The 17,025-nt window shown below is 38.4% G+C and overlaps 2 protein-coding genes across 2 annotated transcripts in view; one reads left to right on the top strand and one right to left on the bottom strand.

The window, feature by feature from the left end:
- aifm4 (apoptosis inducing factor mitochondria associated 4) overlaps positions 1-2,210 on the bottom strand; it is a 28,585-nt gene extending 26,375 nt beyond the window's left edge. The window contains exon 1 of the mRNA XM_061925986.1: positions 2,080-2,210. Coding sequence (XP_061781970.1) covers positions 2,080-2,168 — 89 coding nt within the window. The 5' untranslated portion in view covers positions 2,169-2,210. The remainder of the gene's footprint in view (positions 1-2,079) is intronic.
- A 4,220-nt stretch (positions 2,211-6,430) lies between these two features.
- The window catches only part of tlcd2 (TLC domain containing 2), a 65,409-nt gene continuing 54,814 nt past the window's right edge, over positions 6,431-17,025 (top strand). The window contains exons 1-2 of the mRNA XM_061925814.1: positions 6,431-7,019; positions 7,087-7,169. Of these exons, the coding sequence (XP_061781798.1) occupies positions 6,841-7,019; positions 7,087-7,169 (262 nt within the window). The 5' untranslated portion in view covers positions 6,431-6,840. The remainder of the gene's footprint in view (positions 7,020-7,086; positions 7,170-17,025) is intronic.

The raw sequence follows: 17,025 nt of genomic DNA, 5'->3' as shown, positions 1-17,025 counted from the left end.
GTACATGGTGTAATGATAAGTGTGACCAGCAGATGGCAGTCAAACATAAGAGATACGTGTAGACTGCAAGATGATGGCGTGTAAAAATCTATCCAAATGTTTTAGTACGACTTTGGTAAGCTATGAAGCTGAACCGCTTGATGTGCTTCAACATAAGAGTATTATTATGGTGTGTGTATAAGATAAAACATTGTCTGGCGTTTTGTTTCGCAATGTTATGCAAAAGCAACTTTTCTTACCTTCTGGTACCTGCTGATCTGTATTTGGAATCTGCATAAATCCTGAAAAATTGTGTGCGTCCGCCTTTGTAGTCCGTGCCGACGCCGATTTTCTTAAAAAACTATGGGATCGCCATTTTACTGACAACAAATACAATCGTGATATTATATTTATTTTTAGTCGTCAGGCTGACAAACAGCTCGCAGGTAATTACAGTGCATCCGGAAGGTATTTACAGCGCTTTTCCCACATTTTGTTATGTTACAGGTTTAGGTTTACAGTTGTATACATATACATATATATATATATATATATATATATATATATATATATATATATATATATATATATATATATATATATATATATATATATATATATATATATCCTATATACTCCAGCACCCTCAGCGACCCCAAAAGTGACAAGCGGTAGAAAATGGATATATATATATATATATATATATATATATATATATATATATATATATACATCCTATATATATATATATATATATATCCTATATATATATATATATATCCTATATACTCCAGCACCCTCAGCGACCCCAAAAGGGACAAGCGGTAGAAAATGGATGGATATATATATATCCTTATATATAGCCTATATATATATATATATATATATATATATATATGTATATATATATATCCTTATATAAAGCCTAATATATATATATATATATATATATATATATATGAATATATATATATATATATATATGAATATATATATATATATATATCCTTATATAAAGCCTAATATATATATATATATATATATATATATATATAGCCTATATATATCTCTCCTTATATAAAGCTTAATATATATATATATATATATATATATATATATATGAATATATATATATATATATATATATATATATATATATATATATATATATAGCCTATATACATCTCTCCTTATATAAAGCCTAATATATATATATATGAATATATATATATATATATATATATATATATATATATATATATATATATATATATATATATATATATATATATATATATATATATGCGATGAGGTGGCGACTTGTCCAGGGTGTACCCCGCCTTCCGCCCGATTGTAGCTGAGATAGGCTCCAGCGCCCCCCGCGACCCCAAAGGGAATAAGCGGTAGAAAATGGATGGATGGATATATATATATATATATATATATATATATATATATATATATATATATATATATATATATATATATACATATATATATATATATATATATATATATATATTTATATATATATAAAGCTAAAGTTAAAGTACCAATGATTGTCACACACACACTAGGCGTGGCGAAATTATTCTCTCATCACCCTTGATCACCCCCTGGGAGGTGAGGGGAGCAGTGGGCAGCAGCAGTGGCCGCGCCTGGGAATCATTTTTCATACACATATATATATATATATATATATATATATATATATATATATATGGATATATGTATATATATATATATATATATATATCCATCCATTTTCTACCGCTTGTCCCTTTTTGGGGTCGTGGGGGGAGGGGGGGGGGGGTGCTGGACTCAGCTGCATTCGGGCGGAAGGCAGCGTACACCCTAGACAAGTCGCTACCACACGTGATACAAGAATTAGAATTACAAATTATACATGCTTTTTTTATGACTTTTTACTGTTTACATTGTAAAATATGTCGGCTGTTCTTATTTTATTCTTGTGTGTACAATACGTATATTCATAGTAAAGGCTCAATAACAATTGACAATGCATTATTCTCAAACGCTAGACAACCATAGTGGACATTATTCATTTAAAACCAAGAATCGGAATGATGCTAAACGTACCTTTTATTCCCCCGCGATAAATTGAATGACACAACCGGGAGTAGTGGGTGTTGACGGCGGAGTAACAATCGTGTTGAGTTCAGGAACATTTGAGTCTAGTTTTGTACTCTCTTCCGGTTTGTCCGGCTGAGCGCCCCGCGTCACGACAACACGGAAGTGCAGAGAGCCCCATTATTTCAATTTTTAAACTACATTTCCCACAATTCCATAGCGCTGAAACCCATTGAGGACGCGTGGGTGGCTTGGTGCCTTCAGGGACTGTTTGTAATTTTCGAAAGCCTTGAATAACAATGTCAAAACATAGCAGTCAAGACGAACTAAGGAAATTAAAACCAAAAAACGATTGGTTTGTCTGAGTTACGTTTTGAATTAAGGTTTAACACAGGTTTAACACGTGTACAAGGATATTTCACATGCTTTACTGCGTATATAATTGAACAGTGTTTATGTTGTGTACAATCAATCAATCAATCAATCAATCTTTATTTATATAGCCCTAAATCACAAGTGTCTCAAAGGGCTGCACAAGCCACAACGACATCCTCGGTACAAAGACCACATAAGGGCAAGGAAAAACTCACCCCAGTGGGACGTCGATGTGAATGACTATGAGAAACCTTGGAGAGGACCGCATATGGGAGACCGAAAGCAATGGATGTCGAGTGGGTCTGACATAATATTGTGAGAGTCCAGTCCATAGTGGATCCAACATAATAGTAAGAGTCCAGTCCATAGTGGGGCCAGCAGGACACCATCCCGAGCAGGGACGGGTCAGCAGCGCAGAGATGTTCCCAGCCGATGCACAGGTGAGCGGTCCACCCCGGGTCCCGACTCTGGACAGCCAGCACTTCATCTATGGCCACCGGACCTGTGCCCCCCCACCCCCTCAAGGAAAAGGGGAGCAGAGGAGAAAAGAAAAGAAACGGCAGATCAACTGGTCTAACAGGGGGGCTATTTAAAGGCTAGAGTATACAAATGAGTTTTAAGATGGGACTTAAATAATATATATATTATATTATAACTTACAATGTGTATTTATTATATGTTGTGAAAAGGAAATTTCATAATTTTTGGAAGCTCATCTTGTATTTGACATTGTTTATAGGGTTGGGCGCAATAAGTGTTCAACTTCAGCCTAAACCCTTTCGGTGTGCAACATTTTCAAATTATGAATGTAAAACTGTTTGTTTATTTTTTTGACCATTGACCGAAGAAATCATAAACTAAACTAAACTAAATTACAAAAAATTACATAAAAAAACGCAGTGTTCTTCTTTTTTCAAGTCGAAAAGCAATAGCCAGATTTAAAAAAAGGGTCTGAATATTTATTTTATATTTCATATGACAAAAATATAAATCACAAGTCAGCAGAAACGAAAAAACTGACCAAAAAAAGAGTTTATTTCATAACCCGACACCAAATGTGACATAATATTTGTTTTTGGTCAGGTGATTTTATGAAATATAAAATGCTAATCAAAACGTTAAAAAAAAAAAAAAATCTAATTATTTCCCTTCGACACTGAAAAAGAAAAAATGCTTTATTTATCACTTTTATTTTTTGTATCTTGAAGAAAGTTTTATTTTTAAAATGTTATTATTTGTATTTATACATACATTTTTCAGATATCTATTAATCCCTTCCATGGGATTTTACACAAAGAAGTGACAAGCAAAATTCAATTAAATATTTAAAGTGTACACTCTTCGTAACTTTGATGTTTGTGAGTGTGATTCTCCACAGTTAGTGGGTGACAGTATACATATGTATTAACATCAACATTGCATAGATAATTTATCTATTGTTATATATAAAGTTTATCAAACACTTTTATTCGGGGACGTATGCTCATGTGTTTTGTGTGGAGTCTATTTGCACTTAAACTTTAAGTTGCTTCAAAAGCTTACTTGATAAATATTAAGGCTGTGAATCTTTGGGCATCATACGATTCGATACGATTCTTGGGGTAACGATTCGATTCAGAATTTCTTCTCGATTCAAAATCAATACTTTTTATAATAACATTGGGTGCCAGTTCTGTGATCAACTAAATTCCTCCATAAAACAGACAAACAGCTCTGATCAATTTCTATATTCCTTAAAAGAAAATGTATTTTGTTTTAATAAAATTCTACCCAAACATTTAATAAAGTAAATTACAAATAAGGCAACAAGAGACAAATCCAACATTTCTCTTTTGTGTATGGCAGATATCAACAACATGATTTGCCTGAGCGGCTGAACAAGTCAAGAATTTTTTTTTAATCAATCGTTAAAAATAAGAATCCCAATTAGTTCGAAAACTGATTTGTTGACACCCCTAAAAATTGTTTTTCTTGAGAACAAGTGACTCCAACCTTCACTTCTGAGAGCTACTATATAGGAATAAAAATGGCTGAGAGTTGCTCATTTTTGTCTAGTTGTTTTTTTTTAATATCTCATTTCAAAATAAACAAAAGGAACAGTTTGTTGACCAAATTTGCAGCAGCAGAGGTAGTGCATATAGACTTAGACAAACTTTATTGATCCACAAGGGAAATTGTTCCACACAGTAGCTCAGTTACAGAGGATGAAAAGGATAGGATGGTAAGGATCATTCACACAAGGGCACAAAAGAGGGCGAAAACAAAAGGTATAAAGTAGACTAAAAATGTACCATAGTAGCAATATATATATATATATATATATATATATATATATATATATATATATATATATATATATATATATATATATATATATATATACATATATACAGGTAAAAGCCAGTAAATTAGAATATTTTGAAAAACTTGATTTATTTCAGTAATTGCATTCAAAAGGTGTAAATTGTACATTATATTTATTCATTGCACACAGACTGATGCATTCAAATGTTTATTTCATTTAATTTTGATGATTTGAAGTGGCAACAAATGAAAATCCAAAATTCCGTGTGTCACAAAATTAGAATATTACTTAAGGCTAATACAAAAAAGGGATTTTTAGAAATGTTGGCCAACTGAAAAGTATGAAAATGAAAAATATGAGCATGTACAATACTCAATACTTGGTTGGAGCTCCTTTTGCCTCAATTACTGCATTAATGCGGCGTGGCATGGAGTCGATGAGTTTCTGGCACTGCTCAGGTGTTATGAGAGCCCAGGTTGCTCTGATAGTGGCCTTCAACTCTTCTGCGTTTTTGGGTCTGGCATTCTGCATCTTCATTTTCACAATACCCCACAGATTTTCTATGGGGCTAAGGTCAGGGGAGTTGGCGGGCCAATTTAGAACAGAAATACCATGGTCCGTAAACCAGGCACGGGTAGATTTTGCGCTGTGTGCAGGCGCCAAGTCCTGTTGGAACTTGAAATCTCCATCTCCATAGAGCAGGTCAGCAGCAGGAAGCATGAAGTGCTCTAAAACTTGCTGGTAGATGGCTGCGTTGACCCTGGATCTCAGGAAACAGAGTGGACCGACACCAGCAGATGACATGGCACCCCAAACCATCACTGATGGTGGAAACTTTACACTAGACTTCAGGCAACGTGGATCCTGTGCCTCTCCTGTCTTCCTCCAGACTCTGGGACCTCGATTTCCAAAGGAAATGCAAAATTTGCTTTCGTCAGAAAACATGACTTTGGACCACTCAGCAGCAGTCCAGCTGGTGTCGGTCCACTCTGTTTCCTGAGATCCAGGGTCAACGCAGCCGTCTACCAGCAAGTTTTAGAGCACTTCATGCTTCCTGCTGCTGACCTGCTCTATGGAGATGGAGATTTCAAGTTCCAACAGGACTTGGCGCCTGCACACAGCGCAAAATCTACCCGTGCCTGGTTTACGGACCATGGTATTTCTGTTCTAAATTGGCCCGCCAACTCCCCTGACCTTAGCCCCATAGAAAATCTGTGGGGTATTGTGAAAAGGAAGATGCAGAATGCCAGACCCAAAAACGCAGAAGAGTTGAAGGCCACTATAGATTAGTTTTTTTATACATTTGCAAACATTTAAAAACCTTTATTACATTCTGTCTTTATAGGGTGTCGTGTGTAAAATTCTAATGGGAAAACAATAATTTATCCAATTTGGGAGTTAAAAAAAAACAAGCAAAGTCACTACATTTCTAGTTCAACACAAACGTACTGTTTGGGAGCGTTTGGGGAGAATAATTGACCATGAATTGATTTACGTGGACCCCGACTTAAACAAGTTGAAAAACTTATTCGGGTGTTACCATTTAGTGGTCAATTGTACGGAATATGTACTGAACTGTGCAATCTACTAATAAAAGTTTCAATCAATCAATCAATCAAGACTGAGATGTCCGACTGTACTTGAACGCCGCCCAAGACAATGAAACGTGCTCGTGGCCACGCCCCCTCGTAGTAGGGCGGGTACAAGCGGTTTGTTTGCTTTCGCATGGTGTCAAAAAGTTACACAAGCAGCGAGCAGGATTTTATAACAGAACAGTTCCGTCGTCACGCCTTTTTTTGTTTTGTTGGTTTGCTTGTGTCCTTTCACCTTTCCCGAGGTTTTACCCCACGACACGGAGCTGTGTTCGCCGGCGACACACACGACAACACCTCCGCGTCTGGCGCACCTCATGCCATCATTTGTCTGCTTTTTTCCGGAGCCCGGGACCCCAAACGAGCGCCTTTTAGGGACCTCCAGTCAACACCGCGACTTTACCGGTATGTGAGTTCGTGGAGCGCCTTTATCAGCGAGACGAAGGCAGCGCACGGAACACCTTTCCCCCCCACCCCGCCACCGCACTATTCCACGCCATGGAGCTGAGCTCGGTCCTTCTCACCACGGCGGGATCATACGGATTCTTCCGCCTGGTCAACACCGGCGTGGGCAGGCTGCCGGTGCCAGACAGCGCCCGCAAGAACGCGATTAAATGGAGGAACATCTCCACGTCCTTCGTGCACAGTCTGGTCACCGCGATATGGGCGGTGTTTTGGTAAATCATGACTCCTTTTTCTCGAGGTTTCATCACGTGTGTGACTTTCAACTTTGTTGTTTTCCAGCTTTGTCCTTCAGCCGCACATGGCGGAAGATTTGATAGAAACACATTCGGTGTTTTCTCACGCATTGGTGTCCTTTTCCATCGGTGAGTCAATGAAAAGTGATATATTGGGAATTGGGTGTGTTCCTGTCACTGTGATGATGTCCCAGGGCGTGCCTTTACTCCTTTTTATAGTCTTCATATGCGACCACGTGACCTCCAAGCACTTTCTACCGCTTGTCCCTTTTTTTTGGGTCGCGGGGGGTGCTGGAGCCTATCTCAGCTGCATTCGGGCGGAAGGCGGGGTACACCCTGGACAAGTCGCCACCTCATTGCAGCCATGGCTACTTATGATCATACTTGCCAACCTTGAGACCTCTGAATTCAGGAGATGGGATTGTATATATTTTCAAGTATCCATCCATCCATTTTCTACCGCTTGTCCGTTTTGGGGTCGCGGGGGGTCCTGGAGCCTATCTCAGCTGCATTTGGGCGGAAGGCGGTGTACACCCTGGACAAGTCGCCACCTCATCGCAGGGCCTATTTTCAAGTGTATATATATATATATATATATATATATATGTCTTAATAAGGTTATCCAAAAAATAGTGCTCGATACCGTAGTAGAGCGCAATATATGTATGTGTGGGAAAAAAATCACAAGACTATTTCATCTCTACAGGCCTGTTTCATGAGGGGGGGTTCCCTCAATCATCAGGAGATTTCTGATGATTGAGGGAACCCCCCCTCATGAAACAGGCCTGCAGAGATGAAATAGTCTTGTGATTTTTTTCCCACACATACATATATATATATATATATATATATATATATATATATATATATATGGCAGTTAAACCAATTCGGAAATATATATACATAGTTAAATGTTGTTACCCACATACGAAAAACGAGCAGGCACCTGCAGCATATGCCACAACAGAAGAAGAAGAAAAAAAAGAGATGGCAACGCCGGCAGCAAACGTGGTACGTGACAAACTAAAAAAGGGAATACTAAAGACCAGGGGGAAAAAAAGGCCAGAAAAGTTCAGCGTGGACTCGTTTTTATGAGGTTGTAAATCAGGATGATAGTAATGCTGGCTACGTGATTTGCAAGAGCTGCGACGCTGTTTATGTCTATGACAGTCACAAAACCGGGACATCTATGGTGCATCACATTTGTGCAAAACCCCGAACCTCCACAAACACCCTGAGCATGAGCAGTTTCGTCCGCCGTGATCCCAGAAGAGTGCCACAGGATGTTAAAACAAGATAGAACGCAGCTGCCTGCAGCAGTTTCAGTGGCGCGAGCGCTCTTGGAGGTGCGCTCAGCGCGGCTCCCAGATGATTGCGCACTGGTGTGCGTCTGGGCCGTGACAGCGTGGCACGCATTGAATGTCTCTGCTGCATTGGATCAGTCTCCTTTCTTTAACAGGCAAAAGCTTTATAACCTCACTAATGCCTTGCATCGTCTATATTAGATATATAACAACGGGCGGGTGCGGTTTTGATTAAATGTTAGTTTTGGTGGATGCGGATGGTTGACGACTTTTGTGATGCGGTTGCGGATGAAATAATTGCCTATCCGCGCATCTCTAATTAGGGGTGTGGGAAAAAATCGATTCGAATTCGAATCGCGATTCTCACGTTGTGCGATTCAGAATCGATTCTCATTTTTAAAAAATCGATTTAAAAAAAAAAAATTTTTTATTAATCAATCCAACAAAACAATACACAGCAATACCATAACAATTCAATCCAATTCCAAAACCAAACCCGACCCAGCAACACTCAGAACTGCAATAAACAGAGCAATTGAGAGGAGACACAGAACAAACCAAAAATAGTGAAACAAAAATGAATATTATCAACAACAGTATCAATATTAGTTACAATTTCAACATAGCAGTGATTAGGGTTAGTTAAAGTTAGGGTTAGGGTTAGGGTCTGCAAAGACTCCTCCCACCCCCACCAAGGACTGTTTTCACTGCTGGACTCTAGAAAGAGGTTCCGCAGAACCTCCAGGTTCTGTAACAGCTTCTTCCCTCAGGCCGTAAGACTCTTGAACGCATCATAATTAAATTATCCCCTCAACTCCCCCCAAAATGGATTAACTCGCTGGAATAAAAAAAGACAATACAACATACATCCATAAATGTGGACGCATGTGAAAAAGTGCAATATATTTATCTGTACAGTAATCTATTTATTTATTTATATATGCACCTTATTGCTTTTTTATCCTGCACTACAATGAGCTAATGTAACAAAATTTCGTTCTTATCTGTACTGTAAAGTTCAAATTTGAATGACAATAAAAAGGAAGTCTAGTCTAGTCTGGTTTTAAAAATTCCTCATTGACATTATCATTAGACATTTATATATATATATATATATATATATTAAAAAAAAGAACAATAGCGTCACAGTGGCTTACACTTGCATCGCGTCTCATAAGCTTGACAACACACTGTGTCCAATATTTTCACAAAGATATAATAAGTAATATTTTTGGTTCATTTAATAGTTAAAACAAATTTACATGATTGCAATCAGTTGATAAAACATTGTCCTTTACAATTATAAAAGCTTTTTACAAAAATCTACTACTCTGCTTGCATGTCAGCAGACTGGGGTAGATCCTGCTGAAATCCTATGTATTGAATGAATAGAGAATCCTTTTGAATTGGTAAAATATCGTTTTTGAACTGAGAATAGCGTTGAGTCAAAAAAAATCGATTTTGAATGGAATCGTGAGCCCAAGAATCGATATTGAATTGAATCGTGGGACAAAGATTCACAGCCCTAATATATATATATATATATATATATATATATATATATATATATATATATATATATGTGACGATTGAGGGTACCCCCCTCATGAAACAGGCCTGTAGAGATGAAATAGTCTTGTGATTTTTTTTCCCCACACATACATATATATATATATATATATATATATATATATATATATATATATATATATATATATATATATATATATATATATATATATATATATATATATATATATATACCGCATTTTCTGCACTATAAGGCGCACCGGATTATAAGGCGCACCTTCAATGACTGGCATATTTCAAAACTTTGTTCATATATAAGGCGCACCGGATTATAAGGCGCACCTCTGCATCCATTAGATGGAGCTGCGCTAAAGTGAATGTCTAACAAAACCGTCAGATAGGTCAGTCAAACTTTATTAATAGATTACAAACCAGCGTTCTGACAACTCTGTTCAGTCCCAAAATGAATAAACAGCTGTTTTATTATTATCCCCGAGGTAAAGTCAGTGACGTGGTGTTTTGTTTATCTTTTAACAACAGCAAGGTATATATAACATGTAGTGCAACATTTATATCACATGGTGGAGGGGAACCTTTCCCTGATTCAATAAACACGTAAAAAACAGTGATACTGTTACGGTAAATCAAACGTTCAATCACAATATAGTAACACTCGAAATAGTGCAGAGCAATAACAATATATCAATAACTCAACGTTGCTCAAACGTTAATGTCAACGTCAACACACAAAATAAACATGTTATGCTCACTTTATGAAGTTATTCTTTATCCACGAATCCTTCTTCTTCAGTGTCCGAATTAAGCAGTTGGGCGAAGTCGTCATTAATGGAGTCAGTGTCGCTGCTGCTCTATTTTCGTGTTCTACTGCTTGACTGATCGTTTTAAGTTTAAACTCTGCGTCGTAAGCGTGTCTCTTAATAGGAGCCATTTGGGGTCTTTACATAAACAAACAAATGGAAATCAAAACGGCACGCCTCGCGCAGTCATGTATCCCAGCATGCACCGCGCTCTTCTTCTACGGAGGCGGCTGCTTACCGTTGAAGAAGAACTTCTTCTACGGGGGAAAATGAAGACGGGGGAAAATGAAGTCGGGGGCTGCTTACTGTAGTTGCGATTGATTGATTGATTGATTTAAACTTTTACCTGTTGGGAAGCTCAATATTGGTCCATATATAAGGCGCACCGGATTATAAGGCGCACTGTCAGCTTTTGACAAAATTGGAAGTTTTTAGGTGCGCCTTATAGTGTCATTGTTATTATGAATTATTGACCTATCCAAGGTTCCGATTACTTTACATCAAATATTCCACTAAGAAAAATATTTTTGGTGGAAGATTTTGCAAATTTGGTAAATAAATAACCCCAAAATTTATATTTTGTTGTTTTCTTACTGTACCGAAAATGAACTGAACCGTGACCTGCAAACCGAGGTACGTACCGAACCAAAATTTTTGTGTACCGTTACACCCCTAATATATATATATATATATATATATATATATATATATATATATATATATATATATATATATATATATATATATATTGCCGTAGTTTATATATATATATATATATATATATATATATATATATATATATATTAGGGGTGTAACGGTACACAAAAATTTTGGTTCGGTACGTACCTCGGTTTGGAGGTCACGGTTCAGTTCATTTTCGGTACAGTAAGAAAACAACAAAATATACATTTTTGGGTTATTTATTTACCAAATTTCCAAAATCTTCCACCAAAAATATTTTTCTTAGTGGAATATTTGATGTGAAGTAATCGGAACCTTGGATAGGTCAATAATTCATAATAACAATGATTTTGATTCAATATTATGTTTTGAACAATGACAGTTTGAAAGAAAAAAAAAACAGCTTTGTTTTATTAGTCAACATTGCAACTGTTTCTAAATTACATTTAACCTTTAAGCTTTTTTATTTCACTTTTGTTATGTTTTTGTTTATTTTAATAGTATTTTTAGAATGTGCCGTGGGCCTTTAAAACACTAGCTGTGGGCCGCAAATGGCCTCCGGGGCACACTTTTGACACCCCTGCTATAGATAATAAAAAATTAAATCTGATAAATCTATGGATAAAAAGCAGAGCCTGGCGACGCATGTGCGTTTATCATAACTCTCTCTCTCTCTGTCTCTGCCCCTCCCTCACCAATGCTGCTGCGCGCACAATTTGTTTTGTTTTTAACCCCTTCTTAACCCTGAACGTACATTGAAAATACACGCAAGCCGAACTCAAAATGCCGGACATTTGAGGCATTTAAGGAACTCCGCCCTGACAGCTCCGCAAAAGAGGACATGTCCTGTGAAAAGAGGACGTATGGTCAATCTATCCTAGCCCGTTAGCTGCTAGCATGCCGTATGTTGTGCCTTGGTGTGCATTGTTTACACAATGTGCGTTACGCTACTTAATATGTCCGTGTGGAAACTCGTTGGGTACACCTCTGAACAGAACCGGAACCCCCGTACCGAAACAGTTCAATACAAATACACGTACCGTTACACCCCTAATATATATATATATATGTATAAAAATAAATAAATAAATAATCCGTTCATGAATGAGTATATCCGTTCGGCCACCGTGTTCAATGGAGAAGTCTGATCTACAAAATTTGCAGGCAGCATACCCCTTCCCCTTCCAGCTGTCCTGGATGAACTGACATTATTTTTTCCAATCATTTCGGAACTTGCAAGCGTACTTCTTCTTCTTACTCGTCGTCGCCGTGTCTCGTCTTCGTTCTTCTGCTTCGTCTCTGTTATGTTTTTGGACATTACTACTTGCCGTAGTTTTGAAGCAATGCATGATGGGAATCCGGATGTTGTGTGTCAGTGTATTAACGTGCCGGCTGGAATAAACACACGCTGAGAAATAGTTCCGTGCCTGCCTACTTTATGGGTTATAGATAAACCTATGGATAACGGAGACATATATAATAGTCTCCTTTTCAGGTGAGAGAGGACGCTAAAGGCAGTGCCTTTAAGGCACGCCCCCAATATTGTTGTCCGGGTGGATATCGGGAGAAATTTGGGAGAATGGTTGCCCCGGGAGATTTTCTTGAGGGGCACTGAAATTTGTGAGTCTCCCTGGAAAATCGTTAAATCGTTAAAGACAGAAAAAGTTGTCTGTCTATCTGTGCTGGCCCTGTGATGAGGTGCCGACTTGTCCAGGGTGTGCCCCGCCTTCCGCCCGAATGCAGCTGAGATAGGCTCCAGCACCCCCCGCGACCCCAAAAGGGACAAGCGGTTGAAGCGGGGGGGGGGGGGGGGGGGGATATTGTAGCGTCCCAGAAGAGTTGGTGCTGCAAGGGGTTCTGGGTATTTGTTCTGTTGTGTTTATGTTGTGTTACGGTGCGGATGTTCTCCCGAAATGTGTTTGTCATTCTTGTTTGGTGTGGGTTCACAGTGTGGCGCATATTTGTAACAGTGTTAAAGTTGTTTATACGGCCACCCTCAGTGTGACCTGTATGGCTTTTGACCAAGTATGGATTGCATTCACTTGTGTGTGAGAAAAGCCGTAGATATCATGTGACTGGGCCGGCACGCAAAGGAAGTGCCTTTAAGGTTTATTGGTGCTCTGTGCTTCTCCCTACGTCCGTGTACACAGCGGCGTTTTAAAAAGTCATACATTTTACTTTTTGATACCGATACCGATAATTTCTGATATTACATTTTAAAGCATTTATCGGCCGATAATATCGGCAGTCCGATATTATCGGCAATCTCGACTAATAATAATACTAAAAAACATTAGCACATGGCCCTGACTATAGTGTGTGTACTGGTGTGAAAACCACGTTTCATGTATAAAAAATGCCTTGCCTTATTTATCTCAAAGAAGCGTAGTGGAGGAGTGGTTAGCGCTGTTGGCCAGCAGCAAGTAAGTTCCAGGTTTGAATCAGCTCAGGTCTCTCTGTTGGGTTTGTGTGTGTTTTTTTTCCCTTCCGGAAGCAATCTGTCAAACATGAGCGCACATAGTAACCCCTACGTCTAAAAATAGGAATTGTCTCAATTAATCCTTCAACTATTTAAAAGCCGCGCTTGGCCCCCAAAGTGCGCCTTCACTGGCGGTGTGGTGTGCCACACCGCTCGGACTCCCCCAGGAATTCCCGGGATGTTTGACATTCCTCTAAGAAGCCCGGCCCTAGAAACTGGCGGAGCAAAGCGCGGCGCTGCTCCTCCAGCCTGAATGGAGAGCATTATATCTGTCGGTGGCACCACGCTTTGACCCCACGCACTCCGGTGACGTCGCTCGGTCACAAGTCCGTGGTTCGCAGTGTTTATTTCCACTTCTTCTTCACCCTACCCTCAACGACCGTGGTGTGACTCCGGGGTTTCAGCCATTTGAGAGAGGCGCTTGTTCCAGATGTGCTCCTACCCGCATTGTGGTATTTTTATTTGTGGCTCACAACTTTTGTTCAATGAAAACCTTGTTTAGGGCCTCAATCCACTGTCTCCTCATCAAATCCAATTAGGGCTGCTGTGTAATGTGTTGCTGTGTAATGTGTGCTGTGTGTATTTCTTGGGTCAGGCAGTGGCAAACATGATTACATGAAATACATACCGTATTTTCCCGGACCATAGGGCGCACCGGATTATAAGGTGCACTGCCGATGAATGGTCTACACTGCAAAAAGTCAGTTTTCAAAAACAAGAAAAAAAAATACAAAAATTAGGGGTATTTTATTTGAACTAAGCAAAATTATCTGCCAATAGAACAAGAAAATTCGGCTTGTCAAAACTTTCCAAAACAAGTAAAATTAGCTATCCTCAATGAACCCAAAAATACCTTAAAAAAAAGTATATTCTCACTAATAACATGATATGCGCTCGGCATCAGGATTAATTTTTTTTCATGCTTGAAGTAAGAAATTATTACTTTCAAAAAGTAGTTTTATACTTGTGAGTGTTAATGACACAGCTTTGCATTAGTTGATATTCTAGTTTCAAGCATGTTTTTACTCAATATAAGCCATAAAATATCAGCAACAAGCTGTAATATCTTACTGAGATCATTTAGGACCAAAACCCATACTTGCCAACCCTCCCGAATTTTCCGGGAGACTCCCGAAATTCAGCGCCTCTCCCGAAAACCTCCCGGGACAAATATTCTCCCGAAAATCTCCCGATTTTCAGCCGGAGCTGGAGGCCACGCCCCCTCCAGCTCCATGCACCTGAGTGAGGACAGCCTTTTTTCACAACGGGAGGACAACAGGGTGACAAGAAATAAATCATCCAGACGAGAGATACATTGTATTATTATGTTTATCTTACCTAAAAATAAATATATTTATTAATAAAAAAATAACATTTTTTTTACTATATTTTGCTAAAAACATCAAAATTAATTGTATTTTTATTTGTATTTTTTCTGACTCCTTATTACATCCAGGCATTAGAATTATACATTAAAATAAACATATTTGAAATAATTAATTTTAAATTATCATAATAATTCATTTAAAATGACCATATTTAATTATTAAAATAGTTGCTTGTTTATCAACAACTTTAGCATTTTATTCATTACATTTTGAAGCTCTCAGAAGCCAAGTTATGTTATATTCCTTAAGATTTATTTATGCAAGTTTGAAGTGTCAATTATCTAAACTCAGTTTTGTTTGCATATTTTCAGGATGTACCGTATTTTCCGCACCATAAGCCGCCCTGGGTTATAAGCCGCGCCTTCAATGAACGGCATATTTCAAAACTTTGTCCACCTATAAGCCGCCCCGTGTTATAAGCCGCATCTAACTGCGCTAAAGGAATGTCAAAAAAACAGTCAGATAGGTCAGTCAAACTTTAATAATATATTAAAAACCAGCGTGATGTGGGCTCGCATGGAGTCGTATATCAACATGGACGGAGCTGCGTGAAAAAAGCCACCCGGCCTCTTCGCGTAAACTTACCTTAACCACTCGCTCATCTTTTCTTCATCCATCCATCCCTTCGAGTTAGCTTTTATGATGACGCCGGCTGGAAAGGTCTCTTTTGGCAAGGTCTTCCTTTTGAATATCACCATGGGTGGAAGTTTCTGGCCATTAGCATGGCAAGCTAGAACCACAGTGAAGGATGACTTCTCATTCCCTGTGGTGCGAATATTCACCGTACGTGCTCCCGTTGTATCCACAGTGCGGTTCACAGGAATATCAAAAGTCAGTGGAACCTCGTCCATGTTGATAATGTTCTCTGGCCGGATCTTTTTTTCAGCTATCTTGTTTTTACAATATGCACGGAAAGTAGCCAGCTTTTCTTGAAAGTCTTTAGGCAGTTGCTGTGAAATAGTAGTCCGTGTGCGGATGGAGAGATTGCGTCTTTTCATGAACCGGAAACCTGTCGCTTAGTAGGAGCCATTTTGTGGTCTTTACAGATGTAAACACACAAAGGAAATGAAACGTAATATCCGCGCGCTTCTTCTTCTTCTACGCGGGCGGGTGGTTGCTTACAGTAGAAGAAGAAGCGCTTCCTGTTCTATGGGGGCGGGTGCTTACCTTGGCGGTTGCTTGCGTAGAAGAAGAAGCACTTCCTCTTCTACGGGGAAAAAAGATGGCGGCTGTTTACCGTAGTTGCGAGATCGAAACTTTATGAAAATTAATCTTAATATTAATCCATATATAAAGCGCACCGGGTTATAAGCCGCACTGTCAGCTTTTGAGTAAATTTGTGGTTTTTAGGTGCGGCTAATAGTGCGGAAAATACGGTAGCTATATATATATATATATATATATGAAATACTTGACTTGGTGAATTCTAGCTGTCAATATACTCCTCCCCTCTTAACTACGCCCCCAACCACGCCCTGCCCCACCCCCGACCACGCCCCCACCCCCCACCTCCCGAAATCGGAGGTCTCAAGGTTGGCAAGTATGCCAAAACCCTTAAAACAAGTAAAACACTCTAACATCAAATCTGCTTAGTATCTTATCAGACAGAAAATAAGCAAATATGACCCTTATTTGAGATATTTCATCTTACTTAGATTTCAGTTTTTGCAGTGTATTTGCGATCTTTTTTCATATATAATGCGCACCAGATTATAGGGCGCATTAAAGGAGTCATATATACATATATTTTTTTCTAAATGTAAAACACTTACTTGTGGACTACAT

The sequence above is a fragment of the Nerophis lumbriciformis genome, linkage group LG30 (assembly GCF_033978685.3).
Source record: "Nerophis lumbriciformis linkage group LG30, RoL_Nlum_v2.1, whole genome shotgun sequence".
NCBI lineage: Eukaryota > Metazoa > Chordata > Actinopteri > Syngnathiformes > Syngnathidae > Nerophis > Nerophis lumbriciformis.
The sequence above is the reverse complement of the archived record's forward strand: the minus strand, read 5'-3'. Positions and strand labels throughout refer to the sequence as shown.